This window comes from Ruditapes philippinarum, unplaced genomic scaffold (genome assembly GCF_026571515.1).
Source record: "Ruditapes philippinarum isolate M1 unplaced genomic scaffold, ASM2657151v2 ctg364_1_1_1_1, whole genome shotgun sequence".
NCBI lineage: Eukaryota > Metazoa > Mollusca > Bivalvia > Venerida > Veneridae > Ruditapes > Ruditapes philippinarum.
In genome coordinates this window covers 53,947-78,778 of record NW_026864557.1, presented here as the reverse complement: position 1 = coordinate 78,778, position 24,832 = coordinate 53,947, and the positions used below count along the sequence as shown (strand labels likewise).

The 24,832-nt window shown below is 32.6% G+C and overlaps 1 protein-coding gene across 1 annotated transcript in view; it reads right to left on the bottom strand.

Moving 5' to 3' along the window:
• The window catches only part of LOC132726056 (uncharacterized), an 80,053-nt gene that overhangs the window by 30,811 nt on the left and 24,410 nt on the right, over positions 1 to 24,832 (bottom strand). The window contains exons 2-4 of the mRNA XM_060711303.1: positions 10,735 to 10,872; positions 8,879 to 9,060; positions 7,949 to 8,202 (exon numbers count right to left, since the gene is read on the bottom strand). Of these exons, the coding sequence (XP_060567286.1) occupies positions 7,949 to 8,202; positions 8,879 to 9,060; positions 10,735 to 10,872 (574 nt within the window). The remainder of the gene's footprint in view (positions 1 to 7,948; positions 8,203 to 8,878; positions 9,061 to 10,734; positions 10,873 to 24,832) is intronic.

Genomic DNA, 24,832 nt, shown 5'->3' with positions numbered 1-24,832 from the left:
TATGGACATTACTTGATCTCCTCATCTGTGTTTCAGATAACTAGAGTTAATTTACATCTCAAAGACTCCTGGTCATCTTACATGATCCCCTTATATATTTTACAAATAAATATAGAATATCTACATAAAAAAATCGTTTATATGTTAATCTAGATTACCCCCTGCTCATTTTACGTGACCCCCTCATAATTTTTTCATAATGAAAAAGAATATATTTACATCTAGATGATCCACCGGTCATTATACATATCCCCTCATAAATGTTTTATAATAACTAAAACGTTCATGCATCTTCAAGTCTTCCTGATCATCTAAGGTGACCCCTCATACATTTTCAATAACAAATTATATATATGTGCATCTAGATGATCCTGTGCTCATTTTACATTATCCTAATACAACTTTTACAAAACCTTGATTATATGTTCATGTAGATGATCTTTTAGTCCTCTTATATGACTCCAAATATATCTCATTTGAACCAGAGTATATGTACATTTAGATGATCCTTCAGTCATTTTACATAATATCCTCACATAAGTTCATATAGTGTTACATTATTACGCATATGAATGAAAAGAAAAAAACATTATTATACAATTGTATGTCCTGAAGACTTTAATATATTTCCATTTTTAGACATAGGTATATATTTATAAGGCGGATTAAGCATATGTACTATTTACCAATGGCACTCAGTGACACTGATTATTTCCACTACACCATAGTCTAGTTTCATAAGGATGATAACGCTTTATCAAAATTCGTGCTTAATTTATAGGCAGGCGGGGCTTAATAAGCTAAGTGTTAGAAAACTGTGATTCTATCCCAAGATTCAAATTATCGAATAAATATTTTTCATTATACAATAAAAAAAATTTAATTATACAACGTATATTTTCAAATATAGTAAGAGGATATTTTTTCGTTTGAGTGAAATATGGAGTATTTTCACGAAACATGATAAAATGCCACATATTTTCACGAGCCGGGACGGCGAGTGAAAATATGTGGCATTTTATCATGTTGAGTGAAAAAATATACCACATTTCACGAAAAACGAAAAAATAACCTTTTTATTTAATTTCATTATCATATCAAAGAAAAATGGTTACAAACCCTATTGCTTGCTACGCAACTGCAATTGTACAGCGCGCAGTAATATATTATTGCGTCTTGTTTTGCAGGCGATATTTGGCGCTACATTGTGACGTCACGTAAACAACTCTTTAAACGTCTGTACAGCGTTAATAACTGAATTAAAGATATTGGTGTTCGGATTAATTTTCTTAGTTAGACCATTTTCTATCATTCTAGATAGTTTTCAAAGCAAAATTCAACAAAAAATTGTTTTGTATTTATCAGATTTTTCAAACAAAATGGCGAAAGAAGTCCCTTAAAATAAATATGAGTTTTAACTCCGCCCACTTTCATATTTATATTTCTTATTAATTTTTAAAAAATATGAAATATATTTGACTGATATAGCACCATATTATTTAGGATCACACATTATGTTCTATAAGAACCACAGTACATGTACATTAGATAATGTAGATGATCCGACTGTCAGCTAACATGATCCCCTCATATATATTCTATCAGAACGAGAGCAAAAGAAGTTTTTATGATATTTTGGTCATTTAAAGTGATCTTAGTAAACATGTTCTTTTGAGAATCAGAAAATTTCTACATGCAAACAATCATATGGACATTACTTGATCTCCTCATCTGTGTTTCAGATAACTAGAGTTAATTTACATCTCAAAGACTCCTGGTCATCTTACATGATCCCCTTATATATTTTACAAATAAATATAGAATATCTACATAAAAAATCGTTTATATGTTAATCTAGATTACCCCCTGCTCATTTTACGTGACCCCCTCATAATTTTTTCATAATGAAAAAGAATATATTTACATCTAGATGATCCACCGGTCATTATACATATCCCCTCATAAATGTTTTATAATAACTAAAACGTTCATGCATCTACAAGTCTTCCTGATCATCTAAGGTGACCCCTCATACATTTTCAATAACAAATTATATATATGTGCATCTAGATGATCCTGTGCTCATTTTACATTATCCTAATACAACTTTTACAAAACCTTGATTATATGTTCGTGTAGATGATCTTTTAGTCCTCTTATATGACTCCAAATATATCTCATTTGACCCAGAGTATATGTACATTTAGATGATCCTTCAGTCATTTTACATAATATCCTCACATAAGTTCATATGGTGTTACATTATTACGCATATGAATGAAAAGAAAAAAACATTATTATACAATTGTATGTCCTGAAGACTTTAATATATTTCCATTTTTAGACATAGGTATATATTTATAAGGCGGATTAAGCATATGTACTATTTACCAATGGCACTCAGTGACACTGATTATTTCCACTACACCATAGTCTAGTTTCATAAGGATGATAACGCTTTATCAAAATTCGTGCTTAATTTATAGGCAGGCGGGGCTTAATAAGCTAAGTGTTAGAAAACTGTGATTCTATCCCAAGATTCAAATTATCGAATAAATATTTTTCATTATACAATAAAAAAAATTTAATTATACAACGTATATTTTCAAATATAGTAAGAGGATATTTTTTCGTTTGAGTGAAATATGGAGTACATTTTCAAGAAACATGATAAAATGCCACATATTTTCACGAGCCGGGACGGCGAGTGAAAATATGTGGCATTTTATCATGTTGAGTGAAAAAAATATACCACATTTCACGAAAAACGAAAAAATAACCTTTTTATTTAATTTCATTATCATATCAAAGAAAAATGGTTACAAACCCTATTGCTTGCTACGCAACTGCAATTGTACAGCGCGCAGTAATATATTATTGCGTCTTGTTTTGCAGGCGATATTTGGCGCTACATTGTGACGTCACGTAAACAACTCTTAAACGTCTGTACAGCGTTAATAACTGAATTAAAGATATTGGTGTTCGGATTAATTTTCTTAGTTAGACCATTTTCTATCATTCTAGATAGTTTTCAAAGCAAAATTCAACAAAAAATTGTTTTGTATTTATCAGATTTTTCAAAACAAAATGGCGAAAGAAGTCCCTTAAAATAAATATGAGTTTTAACTCCGCCCACTTTCATATTATATATTTCTTATTAATTTTTTAAAAAAATATGAAATATATTTTGACTGATATAGCACCATATTATTTAGGATCACACATTATGTTCTATAAGAACCACAGTACATGTACATTAGATAATGTAGATGATCCGACTGTCAGCTAACATGATCCCCTCATATATATTCTATCAGAACGAGAGCAAAAGAAGTTTTTATGATATTTTGGTCATTTAAAGTGATCTTAGTAAACATGTTCTTTTGAGAATCAGAAAATTTCTACATGCAAACAATCATATGGACATTACTTGATCTCCTCATCTGTGTTTCAGATAACTAGAGTTAATTTACATCTCAAAGACTCCTGGTCATCTTACATGATCCCTCTATATATTTTACAAATAAATATAGAATATCTATATAAAAAAATCGTTTATATGTTAATCTAGATTACCCCCTGCTCATTTTACGTGACCCCCTCATAATTTTTTCATAATGAAAAAGAATATATTTACATCTAGATGATCCACCGGTCATTATACATATCCCCTCATAAATGTTTTATAATAACTAAAACGTTCATGCATCTACAAGTCTTCCTGATCATCTAAGGTGACCCCTCATACATTTTCAATAACAAATTATATATATGTGCATCTAGATGATCCTGTGCTCATTTTACATTATCCTAATACAACTTTTACAAAACCTTGATTATATGTTCATGTAGATGATCTTTTAGTCCTCTTATATGACTCCAAATATATCTCATTTGAACCAGAGTATATGTACATTTAGATGATCCTTCAGTCATTTTACATAATATCCTCACATAAGTTCATATAGTGTTACATTATTACGCATATGAATGAAAAGAAAAAAACATTATTATACAATTGTATGTCCTGAAGACTTTAATATATTTCCATTTTTAGACATAGGTATATATTTATAAGGCGGATTAAGCATATGTACTATTTACCAATGGCACTCAGTGACACTGATTATTTCCACTACACCATAGTCTAGTTTCATAAGGATGATAACGCTTTATCAAAATTCGTGCTTAATTTATAGGCAGGCGGGGCTTAATAAGCTAAGTGTTAGAAAACTGTGATTCTATCCAAGATTCAAATTATCGAATAAATATTTTTCATTATACAATAAAAAAAATTTAATTATACAACGTATATTTTCAAATATAGTAAGAGGATATTTTTTCGTTTGAGTGAAATATGGAGTATTTTCACGAAACATGATAAATGCCACATATTTTCACGAGCCGGGACGGCGAAGTGAAAATATGTGGCATTTTATCATGTTTGAGTGAAAAAATTATACCACATTTCACGAAAAACGAAAAATAACCTTTTTATTTAATTTCATTATCATATCAAAGAAAAATGGTTACAAACCCTATTGCTTGCTACGCAACTGCAATTGTACAGCGCGCAGTAATATATTATTGCGTCTTGTTTTGCAGGCGATATTTGGCGCTACATTGTGACGTCACGTAAACAACTCTTTAAACGTCTGTACAGCGTTAATAACTGAATTAAAGATATTGGTGTTCGGATTAATTTTCTTAGTTAGACCATTTTCTATCATTCTAGATAGTTTTCAAAGCAAAATTCAACAAAAAATTGTTTTGTATTTATCAGATTTTTCAAACAAAATGGCGAAAGAAGTCCCTTAAAATAAATATGAGTTTTAACTCCGCCCACTTTCATATTTATATTTCTTATTAATTTTTTTAAAAAATATGAAATATATTTGACTGATATAGCACCATATTATTTAGGATCACACATTATGTTCTATAAGAACCACAGTACATGTACATTAGATAATGTAGATGATCCGACTGTCAGCTAACATGATCCCTCATATATATTCTATCAGAACGAGAGCAAAAGAAGTTTTTATGATATTTTGGTCATTTAAAAGTGATCTTAGTAAACATGTTTCTTTTGAGAATCAGAAAATTTCTACATGCAAACAATCATATGGACATTACTTGATCTCCTCATCTGTGTTTCAGATAACTAGAGTTAATTTACATCTCAAAGACTCCTGGTCATCTTACATTATCCCCTTATATATTTTACAAATAAATATAGAATATCTATATAAAAAAATCGTTTATATGTTAATCTAGATTACCCCTGCTCATTTTACGTGACCCCCTCATAATTTTTTCATAATGAAAAAGAATATATTTACATCTAGATGATCCACCGGTCATTATACATATCCCCTCATAAATGTTTTATAATAACTAAAACGTTCATGCATCTACAAGTCTTCCTGATCATCTAAGGTGACCCCTCATACATTTTCAATAACAAATTATATATATGTGCATCTAGATGATCCTGTGCTCATTTTACATTATCCTAATACAACTTTTACAAAACCTTGATTATATGTTCGTGTAGATGATCTTTTTAGTCCTCTTATATGACTCCAAATATATCTCATTTGACCCAGAGTATATGTACATTTAGATGATCCTTCAGTCATTTTACATAATATCCTCACATAAGTTCATATGGTGTTACATTATTACGCATATGAATGAAAAGAAAAAAACATTATTATACAATTGTATGTCCTGAAGACTTTAATATATTTCCATTTTTAGACATAGGTATATATTTATAAGGCGGATTAAGCATATGTACTATTTACCAATGGCACTCAGTGACACTGATTATTTCCACTACACCATAGTCTAGTTTCATAAGGATGATAACGCTTTATCAAAATTCGTGCTTAATTTATAGGCAGGCGGGGCTTAATAAGCTAAGTGTTAGAAAACTGTGATTCTATCCCAAGATTCAAATTATCGAATAAATATTTTTCATTATACAATAAAAAAAATTTAATTATACAACGTATATTTTCAAATATAGTAAGAGGATATTTTTTCGTTTGAGTGAAATATGGAGTATTTTCACGAAACATGATAAAATGCCACATATTTTCACGAGCCGGGACGGCGAGTGAAAATATGTGGCATTTTATCATGTTGAGTGAAAAAATATACCACATTTCACGAAAAACGAAAAAATAACCTTTTTATTTAATTTCATTATCATATCAAAGAAAAATGGCTACAAACCCTATTGCTTGCTACGCAACTGCAATTGTACAGCGCGCAGTAATATATTATTGCTTCTTGTTTTGCACGCGATATTTGGCGCTACATTGTTACGTCACGTAAACAACTCTTTAAACGTCTGTACAGCGTTAATAACTGAATTAAAGATATTGGTGTTCGGATTAATTTTCTTAGTTAGACCATTTTCTATCATTCTAGATAGTTTTCAAAGCAAAATTCAACAAAAAATTGTTTTGTATTTATCAGATTTTTCAAACAAAATGGCGAAAGAAATCCCTTAAAATAAATATGAGTTTTAACTCCGCCCACTTTCATATTTATATTTCTTATTAATTTTTAAAAAATATGAAATATATTTGACTGATATAGCACCATATTTCATGGGTAAAATTAAATAATACATACATATAGAAAATTATCGCACACAAATATTTTTTATGATGAACAAATATTCAGCAGGATTGAATATATTTTGTGGTTTAGAATATATAAAATTAGAGTTATACAATATATATTGGATATAGACCAAAAAACAGATTTATTGAATTTTGCAACGTTTAACATGCCATGAAGTACTAAGTCTTAGACTTTTGGCAGGAACATTTTCTTGTGGACCTCTACCAAGACTGTTTACATAATGCCCCCTCTGTCTCGTAGAGTATATTTTTTACATCTATACATAAAGATTCTATCCTGCAAATATTCAAAAGTTAAATCTAAGATTTTTGTCATGAAACATTGTCTAGTAAACTAGAGCTTAGATATTTGGCAGGAAATATGGCGGGTCAAATAAGACTATGTGACCTTTTTCTTTCTTTTTTTTCAGCTACAGCTATGAAATTTGGGCATATTTGACATTTGAAGAGATAGCAGTGAACAGAGCTTAAGCTATACAATTTAGACTTTTAACACAGTCTCCGAAGCAAAATTAAACTTAGATTAACCAAGATTTAAAGTTTGTCCCAGTGATATACTTTTTGTTAACAGCGCTAAAGCTCTGAACTTTGATATCAGTTGACCTAGATTTTGACCTAGCGACCTAGTTTTTAGTAATTAGAGCAACACGTATCAATTTTCTACTACTTTCACAGTGTCAGATTAGATTTTAACTGTGATATCTGCTGACCTAGAATTCAACAAAATGAATGATGGATTTTCGTCCATTACTTTCAATGTCTTTAGATCTCAGGAGTTTTTAAGTCTTTAGACTTAGGTGAGAAATATAAGGCTATAATGGCGCTCTTGTTTTGTTTTGTTTGTTTGTTGTTTTTTTGGGGGGGATTTGTAAAAATTGCTCTTAAATACATTTATTTGCGTCAGTGCAAGTTTAATATAATCAATCTAAAAGCGTAGTCATCCACTATAAAGTTTATTTCTACTCATCAAGACTCAAAATCTAAAAGTACTTTTCTGCCAAATATAAGACTTCTATAAAAAATGCAATTCAGGGAAGATATCAATGCGAAAATGTCTTATTCTAGGATTAAACGTCAATCTGTATAGTAAAATAACAAAATGTTTATTTAAAATGTGATGTTGTATTTCCTTTCTGAATAATCTACTAGTATATAAATACCAAAAAGCGGATTTGTAGATGTATGAAACCTCTTATTTAGCGCTCTACCCGAAAGATATGTATATTTGATTGTTTAGTTTCATTTAGGTCGGCTATCAAGTAGAACTTAAACATAAATGTACTCACAAATCTTTTGCATTCTTCCTCTTCTTTCCAATAACGACCTTCAGTAAAATATACTTTTTTCAATCCGTTTATCAACATTATAAGTTGACTTAAGAAATTTGAGACCCCATTCTTTTCTTTGTATTTCAGATCTGGAAAGAATAACCACATGTATGTCTCTATGTGTTGAAAAACCGGGTCATTCCACCAGTTCTTCAAAGTCGTAAACATCTTAGATTTATGTTCGAAAAATCCATCGTGTTGGCACCAATTATCTGTAAGTACATATAAATGAGTAATAACCCATATAAATAGAATCTTCAATCTGGCTTGAAACTAATAAGATAAGAAAATACTAAATGCCAATTATATTATTGGTAATTTGTGTATAATAATATTCTTTCGAAACGTTTCCCTTTTTAGCCATTTTTCATATTGAAACATCTTATCATATACCATATCTAGCTCATAAGTTAAACTTGAAATGAGTTTGAAAGATAAGGATGCCCCACTATATGTTTTAGGACACTGGATAATATGATAAAGAAGTTATGACAGGACACTGTCAGTTGGTTATTCAAATATACATAGAATAGCAATAAAATACGAGTACTTTTTCAAGTAAAAGGACAAATAGCTGTTAATAGAAACGGTTTTTTAATATCAACAGTGTTTCAAATTGCCTTGATGCATGACCGAGATATGGGCTAGAAAAGGTTGTTGATCACATACAAGCACATACGGATTGTGGTAGCACTAACTGCATCATTTCCATTATCATGACGGGGTCATTAAATTGCGATCAAACGTAAAGACATATTTGTGTTTATTTCTAAATTGACGCAATTTAGACATAATGAATATTACAAAACAAACTAACTTGCTAAACTTCTATAGCTCTCAGTTACGACTATCGTTTTTCGAGATTTTCAAGCTCTATATAAATCTTACCATCTTTATTTTTCTTCGGAATTGTTAACGTTCTCGTTAAACATCCTTTTGCACGTTCCTCTTTCTCAAAGGTTCCGTCTTTTCTGCCCAACTCGTAATTGTATGCCAAATATTTGTCGTTTGTTATTTTATCATAAGGTACCTCCAAAGTACACGAGAGTTTATATATTCCTTCATGGTCACTAGGTGAAAATAACATTTAAAATTATTATGTAAGAAGAAAAAGAAACAACATAATATTGCTGTGCACGAATTGCATGTATGTTAGATAAGCAAAACAAAATAATAAGCGATGTTCATATAAAGTTTGTTTATTTAAGATACTAAAAGAATCATAACTTGATTCTTAATTTTAGTTTGAACTATCATATAACACAGAAATTTATAGTTTGACAAAAATATTATATTTGTTTTGGTAACGTAACTAAGACCACAATGTTATTCACATAATGTAACAGAAAGAATGCTCATAAAAAGCCTTAGTTAGTAAATTGAATTTTAATGTACACAAAGTTGATGAATTTGTGCTTGTGCAATGAACAGTGTAACTTTGTACAGTGTAAATAAAACAAAAAGCGCCGCAATGCGACGAAAACCAGGTTTTCGACGACCAAGTTTTGATGTGACAGCAATTAATAGGTCATAATGCACTGACGTTATTGAGTAAGAGCTGAAAATTCTAATGTAAGCAAATGACATTGACCTCGCTCCCAGATATCTAAGTGGCATTCCAAAGTCGCACACAGCAAGTTTGGTGTCAAAAGGTCAAAGCAAACTCAAGTTATTACGAGAAAACTGAATACATTAACCTTGATCACAGACACCTGGGTAGCAATCCCAAGCAGACTCTTGATATAAGCTACCTACACACCAAGTTTGGTGCCAGAGCAAACTAAAGTTATTGAGCGGAAACCAAAAGTTGACGCCCGTCCGCCCATCGGCATTACAATAACCCGGTTTTCGTTGAAAACATACTTTAAATTGAAGAAACAAAGCAAGAATTTTGTAATCATAGCAGATGGAAGAATTAATATTGCATTGACCTTGACCCAAACGAAGTTTAAATATAAGGCTTAGCTTGCTTTATACCAAACTCTTTATCTCACTCCTAATTCTACTTATCAACCTGGAAACAAATTTCTTTTTATACCCTACGGGGCGCAAAAGCAATCCAAACTGCGCTTCAAAAGAAATAATACACAAATGTAATAAAAAACTCATTCCTTAATCTAGTAAGTCGCCGGAAACCAATGGTTATTTTGGTAACGGTAACCTTTTAATGACTACAGGGAACCCAAAAGCAATTCTTGATATACACAAAGCTTGATTGAAATATCTTATTCCAAACTCTAATTATTGACTTGAAACAGATTTTCCATTTTTTTATAACAGTGACATTGAACTTTGGAAAACCTGGTTAAAATGAAATCTATGATAAGTTAACAAAGATGTGGCCAATTGTTTCGAAATTCACTTAAGTATTTGACCTTAACGATCAATATCATTTATAAGTGAAAGTCAAATTCAGTACAGTCAACAAAGAGATTTTGTCCAAAGGATTGTTGTGTCCATGTGTAAAGGCAATCCATTGAGGAATTGAAAAAATATGACAAACAATATTTTTCGACAGAAACGGCAACCGTCAACGGTAACATGACGGTATCAGGTTATTTTTTTATTTAAAAAAGTCGAGCCAAAACACTACTTATAGCCGCTGCTTTACTTTGCATTGATACGCACTGAGGAGAAAAGGTAAGAATTAATTGGAATATAAAATGAAATATATATTCATTTCAAATCGCTACAAATTCAAATGCGAATGTGTAAACATGTAAAGTAAAATATGTATATATTACCTGAGTAAAGGATGAAGAGCAAACTTTTTTTCTTCATTGTCTTTAAAGACTAGAAATACCTGGTCTTCATTTGGATTGAATGGCGCTTGTTCATCACTTATTGCCAGATTAAACTGAACATTCTTCTTTTTCGATCTCCTGTAAATAAAACATGATGAATTAGTTCTTATCCTGGCCAAAAGTTACGGGAGAAACACATTTATTCATCCCGTTAAATTGGTCAGGAAATTACCTTATAAAAATAACCTTTTTCGCGCCAACAATTTCAATGAATTAATCCTACAATTTTATTTAAAACAAGAGCCACAGCCTAGCGGTCTTTTCTTGTTTTCTCAAGTCAATCACATCAGAGGACGAATATCATAGTAAAGTAATCCTTCAAAACATTTTTTTTTTAACATTTAGATTTTAAATTTCGTATTTGGCATTGACAGTCAAAGTCATTTGAATGTCAAAGCAACATTTGAAATAATCATCATGTCAGTTTGTCCCATATGTGTTCTTTGTCGAGAATACTTCACATCCATTAATGAATAATAAAATTATGACATTTTAAACAAATTTCAATAAATTAACCCAGACTTTCAAGATAAATTTCAGCAGAAAGTCGTATCAGAATAATTCGACTTGTCGGATTTGTCATGTGTGTTTATTTGTTTGAGTATGAATGAAACCCGTAAACAATAAAAAGTTTATGACAATTTAAGCAAATTTCAATAATTTGACCTTGACGGTCACTTTCAGATAAAGGTCATGTCGTAAAAGAATATTTTAACTTGTACTATTTCAAATGTGTGTAACCAAGTGCTTTTTAAGGTTTTTGCTATTTTCCAAAAAAAGACAACTCTGTCGACCTTATCTTTTTTACTCTTAACTTTGTGTGATTATTTCACCTTGACCATATGTGCTATCTGCTCATTTCTGTTTTGACCCAATCTATGAATAATAAATTAACTTCTTGATTGTCCCGCTGAATTTTACTTTTGTGATATTTTGAGCAGACTAAAGTTATTTAATGTGTTCCTAACTAATGCCTGACTAACAAAAAAGGAAGCAATTTAAGATTCATACTTGGCAAAGTTTCAAAATCAAGGTCATTGATGAGTAAGTCATAATCATTTTTATCTCCTGTAAGGTACTGCAAATAGGATTGTTATGTTCAAGTATTAAAACATTACATTCATATAGCCACTTATACCGGAAATCAAGCAAAATTCATTAATCTGACCTTCGAGATCAAGATCATTGATGAGTGAAGGTCATAATCAATTAAGTTTAATGTGAGGTCATGCCTACAAAATTGTTGTATCCAAGAATGAAGACAGTCCATCAATAAACTACAAAGTATTTGACAATTTTAGGAAAATAACAACAAAATTCAAACTTTTGACCTCGACGGTCAAGGTCATTATTTATTCAACTTCAAGTTCAGTCTGGTCTATTTGTACATCTTGTCGAAAAGTTTGTTGCGTCTAAGCCTGCGTCACATTACACTCCGATTAAGTTTACAATGGGGTACTGATGTCTAAACGGGCTGAAATTGCTAAATTTCTAAAGGTCTCCGGCCAGTGACCCTCCGTTGTCAAGTGACCGGTGGGGCACCGTACAGGTAATCGGAGAATTTTAGTGCAGAGTTATTTTCTTCCGGCATCCGGTACATCGCAAGCTCACCGTATCAGACACGGTAAAATATCCTCCGATACCCGGCCGGACACCTTTCATTATCGGTTACATACCGATTAAAATTTTCACCTCCTGGGCGCCAAATATTCATCCAGTTTCCGAGCGGTATATAAGCGGTCACCGAAGGCGCGTCTCGACAGGTTACTGACCAGGGCCCGGATGGACGCAGTACGTTGCACGTATGGTCCTAAGGTGTCCGTAAGGATAGCGTTAAGGTTATTAAACAGACCTTAGGCAGGTAAAGCTTTTGAGTGTGAATTAGGCCACCCGTGGTCAATTCTTGGACAACGGTGAAGGTCACTTTTGTTGTTCAGAAGTTATCAGAACCTTGCGAAAGTGAAAGAGATTATTACTGTTAAACAGCTTGACAGACTGTCCAAGAACGATGCGGTGGCAGAACTGTGCTCTGATATGTATATTCAAGTTGGCTTACTGCCATAGTCATCAGGGTAAATCATAAAACCACCATCATTCTCTCATTATCCAGCGTGCAGAGCTGTGTCGGTTAAATCGCTAGACTTATAATCTGGATATTGTGGGTTCGATTCCCGGGATGGCCAACTGAGATTAATAGGAATCTTTAGGACTAGACTTTGAAGCAAAGTCCCGTGTATGAGTGCTTAAACACTTAGATAGGTGAAGAAGAAGGAGAAGATTGTTTGGTGTACTGCTTGGCTCTTTACCTGCCGTAAGGGAGGAGGGTCAACGGCCAGATACCTTTAAAAATTTGGCAATTTCAGCCCGTTCAGACATCGATACCCCATCGTAAACCTAATCGGAGTGTAATGTGACGCAGACTTCACTATTGCAATAGCTCGAATTTCTTCTTCGAAAAAGTCGAGCTATAAATCGCTTAGCGATATGCCTAGGTAACAGTCTATTTACAACCACTTGCACAATATCTAAAGGAATAATCTGGTCTAAATGCATCGTAGGTGCATTGGAACGACACTTTACATTTGAGTTGAAAACTAAACAAAACAAGAAAATGCTTGTTTTTCTTAACAAATTAAGCTTGTCAATAACTTTCATCCGTAAATAATCATATGAATATTGCTTATAATCATACTGAAGGCCTAAATACAACAAACTTGTAATGATAAAGATAACAGTTACTAATTCCCCGATTTTAAGCATGTGCAATAGGTAATTCATGTCAAACGTATTGACACAATATCAATAGAATCAAGACGACTTAGGACATCCTCTGCTTGGCCAATGTTGTAGTTTTTCAACTCCCGCCTCGTTTTGATTTACAATAATTATTATAATTTCTTAAAGGTAAGCATTAAAAATGACAGTCAATATGGAAACCTTCTACTAAATTGCTGAAATTCATACAAATCAATCACTATCATAATACACATCACTGGCCAACGATTGTTAAATATGATACAGTCCTATAAGCTAGTTCAAAAGCAATGTTCATATATACATGTATATAAAGGCAGTATCTAGCACAATAAACTGTCTATAATTGCACCGTAAATGCTTTGATAAATTGATATTCATTTGTCAATTATACTGCATACTTTCTCCGTAAAATTTAAGCATGTTTGGCAATTTTAAAAGGGAGGCTCGAGTACATGTTCAAACTTTTATGTTATTGCTGTTATAATTTTACCCAAAACTGCCATATATTTGTGACACCATCTTTTGTCGTTTCTGTAAATTTAAGAATTTTTGTACTTGCAATGAAGAAGCTGTCTAATTTTAAAATTTTGCTAAATAAGTATCCAGTTCTTAGTACTTCTCCCCTAATTATTTATCAAAATAATTGACAGTTATTGCTGTACTTGCAGATGTGAAATTACAATGTCTCAGTGGTACTAGTAGCAAACAAAATGGGCCCAGAGGGCCCTGGATCGCTCACCTGAGAAATAGGTCAAAATGTCAAAGTTGAGCCCCTTTTCACTCAAGAAGAAATAGCGAAAATTAAAACATTGCGAAAAATACCGGATTTAAGGTACATATAAGGAAAATTAATGGCCCCCTGGGGTGGGGCTAATTTTGACCCTAGGGATTTTATTTCAACAGACATGGTAGACATATACTAGAAAATGTTTCATGCCAAACATCTATGCTCTACCTCTTTTGTATTTTCACAAGAAGGTTTTTTAAGTTTTAACTATATACATGTATATATATGGAAAATCAATGTCCACTTGGGCGGGGCTATTTTTGACCCTAGGGCTTTTATTTGAACAAACTATGTATAAATCCACTAGAAGATATTTCAGGCCAAATATCTAAGCAGCCCTACCTCTTTTGAATTTTCACAAGAAGATTTTTTTTAGTTGTTACTATATAAATATAAGGAGAATCAATGACCCCTGGGTCGGGCCAATTTTGACCCTAGGGTTTTTATTAGAACAAACTGGGTAGACATCTACTAGAAGATGTTTCATGCCAAATATCTAAGCTCTACCTCTTTTGGATTTTCACTAGAAGATTTTTTTAAGTTTTTACTATATACATATAAAGGAAAATCAATGACCCTCTTGGGCGGGTCAATTTTGACCACAAAGCTTTTATTTGAACAAACATCCACTAGAAGATGTTTCGTGCAAAATATCTAAGCTTTAGCCCTTTCCGTTTTTAACAAAAAGATTTTTTGTCAAAATAACTTTTGATTGCCCTGGCAACCAGAGTTCTTCATGTAATTTAATTCTTTGAACAACTTTGGTAGAGCTTCATGCAAGGAACATCCCTGCAAAGTTTCAGCAAATTTAGCCAAGTGGTTTAGAAGAAGATGTTGTTTAAAGAAATTGTTGACGCACGCACGCACGGACAATGGGCCATCACAAAAGCTCACCTTGAGGACATCGTCCTCATGGAGTCATTAAAATCACAAGTCTCCTACAAAATTGTTTCCGTTTGTTACTTAAAATATATAAACTTAACGTTGAAATGTATGAACCCTTAAATTTCTAGATTTTGAAAATTTATGCTTCTATAATATTTTAATTTAAACAAGAGCCATGTCAACATGGCCATCCCCCGCCGAATGTGTTTGCTCATTGGAAGAATGTATATGTAGTAGAGCAGAATAATTCAATTTTAAGAGGTCTTTTGGTAATGAAAACTGATGGCTGAAGTGATTACAGATTTGAAACCTATGTGACTGATGGCTGAAAATAACAAAGGGCAATAACTGAAAAATAATGCAGGGAAGGTTATCATTCTTGTGTGCTGCACTCCTCCTCAGTAGTACTTTTTGAGATAAGCTCCGGACAAAACAGTATGAAAAATAACAAAGGGCAATAACTTAAAAATCATGAAAGGTAGAGTTATCATTCTTGTGCATTGCACACCTCCTGAGTGAGATGTATGCACCTATGAAGTTTCATGTTGATATCTAAAAGGCGTTTTGAGTTATGCTCTGGACAAAAATTAATTTTGAAAAATAACAAAGGGAAATAACTCAAAAATTATTCAGGGTAGAGTTATCATTCTTGTGCACTGCACTCCTCCTCAATGAGGTCTAGCCATATGAAGTTTCAAATACTTTTTGAGATATGCTCCGGACAAAAATGTCGGACGGAAGGACGGACGGACGGATGGACGGACGAAGACTATTTCTATATCCCCCGCCGCCTATTGGCGGGGGATAATAAGGCCTCAAGTTTCAAGATTTTTTATAACACATAATTCATATTTTATTTTCTATGACTGTTCCTTCATAGAAAATTTAGAAACAAGAAAACTTTAACATAAGTTTGTGTGTCATTAACTCTTTACAAACATGTTATTTAACAAACATGTCTTTCCTATCAACAGCAGTCTTTCACAAGCATAATATATTTCACTTAAATGTCACATGCCAATACACGCATCTATCATTATTTAATCAAACGTAAACAAGACTTGATAACTTAATAAATTATATATTTTATTCAACAAAAATGTGTTCACATATAATTAACAAGTACAACTAGATTATGATCATTTCATATTTCAGCTGGCACGCTACGTATACATGTAAATCAAAATAGAAATATATTTTTTAAACAATGCAATATATTATTATTGCCAAGATGGCATAACCGTTGTATGTACTAAGCAATTATTGTTGTGGTTATCTCCCTTTTACCAGTATGCATAAAGTAAAATGCGTGTACATGGACAGTAAATAGTTTAATTACAGATATGTTAATATTACTTTTAATAATACCATTCCGAGATACTAATTCATCTAAATCTTCATCTATAATATTTTGATTATAAGATGTATTTTTCTCTTAGCCCTTCAGTATTATACAAATACGAAAAGTTTTTTTTTGCAAAAAGCATAATGCAATGCTTATAACAAGTATAAATTTTGATATATAGAATATTTGAAGATTAAAACATTGTTTTATTGTTTTTACAGCAAACACAAGATGATTCAGGGAATATTATGTTCAATATTCAATATCTAATATATTGCGCTTGCAGGTATAAATTTCGAATAAACAGGTGCCAACCTTCTATATTCTTAATAGTGTGCACTTCACCTAAACTATCTTTTCCTGAACTAGAACTATCGCTGAATATGAGTCATACCCCCACCAATGTCCTTGAAAGAAGACGACTTGGAAAAGTGGTTAAGGGAATAACTTTAGTGGCACAAATACATATACATAAAAAAATTATCTCAGGTGAAAAAAGACAAATTGTACAGGTCATAGTATAAATATACGAGGGCTGTTCGATAACAATTGCTTATTGTCCTCTATCTCGTGATCCACGTGGGACACGATAAAATCCAATACATACCTGTAAAGGGTAATTCAATACCTACACAACGGTATATAAAATGTACATGTTAGACTAAGTGTAACATTTAAATACCATAGGAACTCGAGAACGGGACCGCAAATTGCGGCGCATATTTTCGTAAAAACGTTTCTGCTACATCTAAATATCTTTAAGTATTATCCGAGCATATGGCCTCAAACAATATATTATCACTTGAACCCAATCTGTTACTTTTAAAACTGGTCAAATTTTACGGTATTATAAAAAAAGACAAGGAGTGACATCCGCCATTTGCCGCAACGTTCGGCATGAGTTTTCCCCCTTTGGCTACACTTGATTACTATTTTTTTCAGAATTTTGTTCCCGTTATCGTTGTCAACTATCAGGTATCGTAACGGTTTATTGTTTACACGGGTTGACATGCACTAGTGTTTGACATGTATAGGCGGCATTATAACGGGCGTATTCGTGTTATGATTTGTTTACATGGAGAAAACAGACACTTTAGTAATATGGTCTAATAGATTTTGCCTAACTGAAAAAAAGGAATATTAAAACATGATCCATAGATAAGTATTTAAGGCACTCATCTGGTATTCCTTATTAGGAAATGTGAAAGTTTCCCATGTATTGAGTGACATAAAGAGAACGTTGCGGCAAATGGCGGATGTCACTCCTTTTCTTTTTTCAATATACCGTAAATTTGACTGATTTTTAAATTAGCAGATTATATTAAATTGAGATAAGATAATTAAAGACCATCCACTCGTATAATATAAAAGATATTCAAAGGTCGGACAAACAATATGTAAAGCTGGTACGGATTCGGATTTATGCGCCGCAATATGCGGTCCTGTTCCAGAGTTCCTATGGATATTGCACGAAAGGAAGGCATATCACTATCAACGGTTCACTTTATTTTGAAGAAGCATTTGAAAATCAGAAAGATTTCTGCTAGATGGGTGCCACATCTGTTGACTGATGAGCAAAAGAGGCAACTGGTTAAGGTGGCCAAAATGCTGCTTCAAATGTTTCCAAAATATGACAAAAAAGTTTGCCAATGTCGTCACAGGTGATGAAACTTGGGTCCATTATTTTGAGCCCGTCAGAAAAGTTAGCAACAAAATCTGGGCCACTAAACACAACAAACATCCAATAATTGCCAAACGGTTTTTGAGTGCAAAGATGGTTTTGTATGCAATTTTCTTCTCTGGTGAAGGAGTCGCAAAAAAAGGGCCGGTGAAAAAGGGCAAAAGTATCACTCGGAAGTACTACAAAGACGTAGTACTTAAGAAACTGAAAAAGTATTATAAGAAGTATCTACATGACCATGTGTTACTTTTGTTTCCGAAATTGAAATCCTTCTTTGCTGGGCGGAAGTACAAGTCCCGACAGGCATTCATCAGTACCTTATTACTGTGCCCAAATCAGCGTACCGTGACGCCTTTAAGAAGTGGATACATCGGCTGAAACTTTGCATTTCTAGCCACGTGGAGTTTTTCGAGGGGATTAAATGAACAGTTTTGAGCTAACTTGAAATTTGAAGTCTCCAGATAGAAATAAGCAATACATTTCGAACATCCCCTGTATATTGTCGAATCATGTGTGAAACAGTTACAAATAACCTTTCATTTTCCCAATGTACTAAAACAAACAAAAGCAGTAAAATTAAGAAAATAGCATAATTATGTCAAAATGTAATTAAGAGTGGAGTGCATACTGAGCTTACTTGTGACCCTTCATATATTATAATTATAGTTTCAGAAACATTTATGTATTAATATATTATATAGTTTCAGAAACATTTAAGAATTAATGATTATATCAGAACATTTTCTAAGCCGAAAAGGGGCATAACTTGTGTCATAATTCAATGAAATTGTAGAATTTTCGTCATGTGAGCTTGCTTGTAACCAACCATACATATAAATGTTAAGTTTCAAGTAAGTATCTGTTCTGGTTTAAGAAATATAATAGTAAATATATTTAAAGACATAAAAATGAACTTAACTTTGTCAAAATACAATACAAAGTTACCCCCCCCCCCCCACACTTTTTTAGTTATGAAACTTGACTTGCATATCTTACTTGTGACACTTTGAATATTTTTGAAGTCTCAAATGATTATCGGTTCTAGTTTTAGAAATATTCAAAAACATGTTAAAATTTCAGAACATTTTGACCTACAAGTGTGGCCTTGACCTTAAGCTGGCACAAAGGTAACATAGGTTCTGCACATTGCCCAGTTAAGGTGAACATTTGAGTCAAGTTTGAAGAATATCCTTCCATAAGTATAGAATTTATAGAGCGGACACGACATATTGTCTAGTATTAATTTGTATGTAAATTTGTAGACTAAAAAAGGGGCACAACTTTGCCAAAAAGCAATACAGAGTTATGAAACTTGACCCGCATATCTTACTTGTGACACCTCATATATCTTGTAAGTTTCAAGCACACACCTGTGCTATTTTCAGAAATATTCAAATACATGTTTAAATTTAAGTCAATTTTGACCTTCAAGTGTGACCTGTATTACGTATCTATATATCATTATGAATTTACTTTTGTATTGTAATACTTGAAGTTCTCTTGAAGTTACAGTCATGTCCACAATTTTATTAGTAATCATTACTAATTTGTTTTGCATTCTTTTGGTAACTGCTCTTCCCTGCTGCTTTGGTTGGACTGTTCTGGACTTTGTTTTATCCAACTTTATGTCACATTTTTTGTATTTTGTTTAACAGTTCAATGTGTTTAGTTAAACCTGATTAAAACGTCTGGCATCGGTTAGATGTAAGACATATTCAATCTTACACTTGTGTTTGTTATATATGTGACTTAGATTAACTACATCACCAGGGAAGAGCAAATATAAAAATAACTTTGATCTTGCAAAGTAATGACAGCTGATTTATTGTTACTCTTGGTTCGATTTGGTAGTTGACATTTTCATAGCATTGAAGTATTTGTTCAGGGATATAAAATAAGTAACACAGAGGTTTGTGACTAAAGTAAAAAAAAAATATCTCGTTAAAATACAGTTATCTCAGCTAACGCAACTGGTAACTGTTACAGTATTTTCCTCGGGATGAAATTTTTTACTGTTACCCAAAAACCAATGTGCTATTAATATACTGCCATTGCAAGTGTCTAGTATTGTAATTCTTTATAAATATCAACTTTTAAAAATAGACCACATTTTCCTACGTGAAACACCATCTCCCACCCCAAACCTGACCCCTGAATTTCATACAATGTCTAATTGTTCAACCATGTTCCGTATCTTGTCTTGAATAAGGCTGCTTATCAATAAAATCAATATTTTCAATTGATTCGATTTGATATATTGAGTAGGCATAAATCAAAGCGCACAACTTTTATTACGTAAAGCATATTTCGGTCTATATTGCAGCAATGTACAACTATCGATTTTAAAAGTATGAATTTATTAATGGGTATAGATCGATTTATTTATAGCCGTTCTATACACAATGTTAAGAGAATATTTCTTTAAAAAGAGAAAATATGAATCCCTGAAGAATTCCCAAAACGGCAAAATTGATAATGCTGCAGACATGGTTTGATTGATAATATTTTCTGGAAGCATATTGAGAAAAGTTTGAAAAAAAAGTTTAAAATTGGGAAAAAATATGTACCATTGGAATGGGCAAATATATGAATGGAGCATAATTTATGTTCACTATTGGAGAGGTCATTTTGCGTGTCAAATTTAAGTAAATGAATCTTATTTGAAGCATAAAATCATCAGAACCACTCTACAAAAATGCTGCGCATGCTCCACTGCAAAAAATGACTTTACTTAAACGAAAACTTAACATAATGAGGTGAATAATCGGTGAAAGGAAAATTCGGACAATATTTTACTTAACATTTATCACTACGAAAGGGGATTCATTTTTAACTGTATTAATTGAATTAGCAATTTTCTATTTCATGTTTCGAAAAATAGAAAAAGTAAACACAATATCACCATGCACTACCATATGACCGAGTGAATCGTGTATCAAATTTTTCTGCTCCTTTAACTTCGGAACAACTTGTCGATTATTCCTTATTAGAGCTGATCCGGAAACAGACGGAAATAGCCGATATGCTGTAATTGTTCACAAATGCAATTCTTCTTAATGCCCCGCCATTAGAACAATTAAACAAATCTATCACAGCTGCAAAAGACCTCTCGCATTCGGATGCTTTTTTATTTTGAAGAAAAAAACTTGTTCAGATATTGAAAGGCACACCTTTATAAATGATTTGCGCGGCCTTAACTAATCACCAAATGTTACCCACCCAAATCAAAATGGTATGAGTGATTTAAAATATCGATGTATTATGAATACTATCGGACTACGTTTAAACAAGGTTTACAAGTAGTTGGTAAATGTAAACTAGAACTCCGCGAGTCGGATGTGTCGCCTTGTGAACAATATAGTTTAGGAGAAATGGCCAGGACAAAAATGAAATTTGAAAATCAACAAAGGGAAAAAAATCAAAAAATAAGAAATGCAGAGCAACAGTTTCTGTACACTGCACTTCTTATCAATAAGATCTATCATCCTATTAAGTTTCAAGTCTAAAGCTTTTATAATTTATGTGAAATGGCCTGGACAAAAATAAAGTTTGAAAATTAAAAAGGGCAATAACTCAAAAAATAAGAAATGCAGAGTACCAGTTCTTGGGCACTGCACTTCTTCTTAATGAGATCTATCATCCTATGAAGTTTCATGTCCATAGCTTTTATACTTTAGGAGAAATGGCCTGGACAAAAATAAAGTATGAAAATTAACAAAGGGCAATAACTCAAAAAATAAGAAGCGCAGAGTACCAGTTATTGCGCACTGCACTTCTTCTTAATGAGATCTATCATCCTATGAACTTTCATGTCCATAGCTTTTGTACTTAAGGAGAAATGGCCAGGACAAAAATTAAGTATGAAAATTAACAAAGGGCAATAACTCAAAAAATAAGAAGTGCAGAGTACCGGTTCTTGTGCACTGCACTTCGGGTCATTGTAAGAAGCATGCATACCAAGTTTGAAGTCAATCCGACTTATAATGACTGACTTATGCTCCGGACAAGTTTAAGGGGACGCCGACACCGACAACGACGCCGACACCGACAACGACAACGACGCCGACAACGACACCGCCGACAAAAGTAATCCCTATATGTCGCCTTTTTCAAGGCGACACAATGATGTATATGAGGTATATTAAACCGCGCATCGTAATTTACATAAACACCACCTATTATTTTTAAATTTGTTAAACAAGGAAAATAAAGATTTAAAGCAGCACGCCTCCAGATTCATGTTAACTTTCATGACAATTTTCGAAATGTATTTAAAAATAAAATATTGTAAAGTGGACAAAGAAAATAATTTACACATTGCAATTGACACTTGCGATCCATGTAAATTACCAAAAAGAGGACAAATATGCAAAGATTGTGATAAATATAGCAAATTCAGTCTTTCAGCATATAACATGTAAATCCTAATTTGAATCTTGAATATGAATTCTTTACTTAAAATATTAGTACAGTTTTCTTCAATTTAATTTCTTGAAATAGTTTAGCTCATTTAATGTCATACAGCTTTAAGTCACGGAGTAATTTGCTAGAAGTTTATCTCGATTTCTAGATCCGTTCGACATCTTGTTCAAGGGATCAATCAATTTTATCTTTCTTGTATAAGACAAATCATTGATCTATCCTAATTATTTCGTCAACATCAGTGCGGATGTTAATTACCAATGTGACCGTAAAGTCAATCTCTATGTTTATTTTGGTGAAAATACTGCATAGCGGATCGGAACGGTTTTGAGTTCAAAGTCGAATTTGTGTTTAAGCACTATTATTAGACGCCGCGTGCACGCGGCGTCTAGTAGATTTGCATTCGTTCAGTCAGCAATGGGGAAAAATTTAGTCTTGTTTTTGTTTACTTTTTTAGCTCGACTTTTCTATGAAAAGGGGAGCTATCCTACTCGCCCCGGCGTCGGCGTCGGCGTCGGCGTCGGCGTCGGCGTTAGCGTCGGCGTTGGCGTCACACCTTGGTTAAGTTTTTCGTACCACCCCACTTTATTTCAGAAGTATTACAAGTATGGCTTTGAAACTTACCATACTTGTTCACCATCATAACCTCCATCTACAGACAAGAGTACATAACTCTGTCAAGGTTTTTGACAGAATTATGGCCCTTTTTTGACTTAGAAAGTGTATTGAGCTTGGTTAAGTTTTTTGTACCACCTCACTTTATTTCAAAACCATTGGAGGTATTGCTTTGAAACTGACCATACTTGTTTACCATCACGACCTTCATCAACAGACAAGAGGACATAACTCTGTCAAGGTTTTTGACAGAATTATGCCCCTTTTTGACTTAGAAAATACATTGAATATGGGTAAAATCCACTTATTGCCTTAACCCTTTGAGATATTGCTTTGAAACTTTTAATGCTATTTCACATCATTACCCCATCTGTACGCAAGAGAAGGTAACTCTGTCAAGGATTTGTTTTAAAAATTAAGGCCTTTTATCGACTTAGAATCTTGGTTAAGTTTTTAGTACCAGTCCACTTTTTGACTGAACTGTTTGAGATATTAATTTGAAAGTTGGAATACTTGTTTACAATCATGATTCCCAAACATGTCCAGGAGAAGGTAATTCTGTCAAAGATTTTATTTGAATTATGGCCCTTAACTGTCAATGTTTTGTATTATAGGCAAGCACTAAAAAACTTAAAAAATCTAAAAAAATTCATTCCTATCCACTTGTTCACTTTACCATAAATTATGTCATATAAACATTGCTGTAATATTCAAGGGTATCAAACAACTAGTTCACTTTAAAAATACAGAGATTCTTGTATTGCCTTTTACTGCAAAAACTTTTTTTATTGGCAAGCAATAAAAAAGTCGAGCGCGCTGTCTTACGGACAGCTCTTGTTTGTTCTTAAAATCTACACAGTTCTCAGATTTCGGATAAAAATAGCTTTTCTGATGATCAACATGTTCCCGAGCGTCACGGAATTAAAACATGTTCAACAAAAGTTATTCTTCCATGGTTAAATATCACATTCTTTTTTTTTATCTTTTTTTTATAATTTACCAATAAAATAACGTACCAATGAGCCAGCAGGAAATTACGAGCGGGATATCCTCGTCTATTATCAATATCAACAGAAAGAGCCGAAAAGTTGCGGTTGACGAAATCAGGATAATCAGAGTAAGTCCTTCAATTACCGTAATGCATTTTCAATCTTTATTTAGTGGTCATTCTATCGACGATATATAGAATATGTTTTACAACAAACACGGATAAGTGTAAACTTGCATTTTGAAAATAATAAAAACGGGTTGAATTGAAAATCTTAAATTTAGTATAGGCCTGCAATCATTTAATTATGCCTCGGTCAGTCGACACTGTATGCTAGGTGGATTTTGGTATCTTTTTAACCCTAATGCCCTTTTAGGTGTTTAAACCAAACGTGCTGGATACCGAAAATAAGCTATTTTCGCGAAAACAAGTTCGAAAATAAGATTTATTTTTGAAATAGCGCATTTATCTGTTTAAACAATTATGTTAATCATATATTTATGTATTCTTTGAATGATTTTACAGCAAATCAAAATTTCAGAATAAAACATAAACATC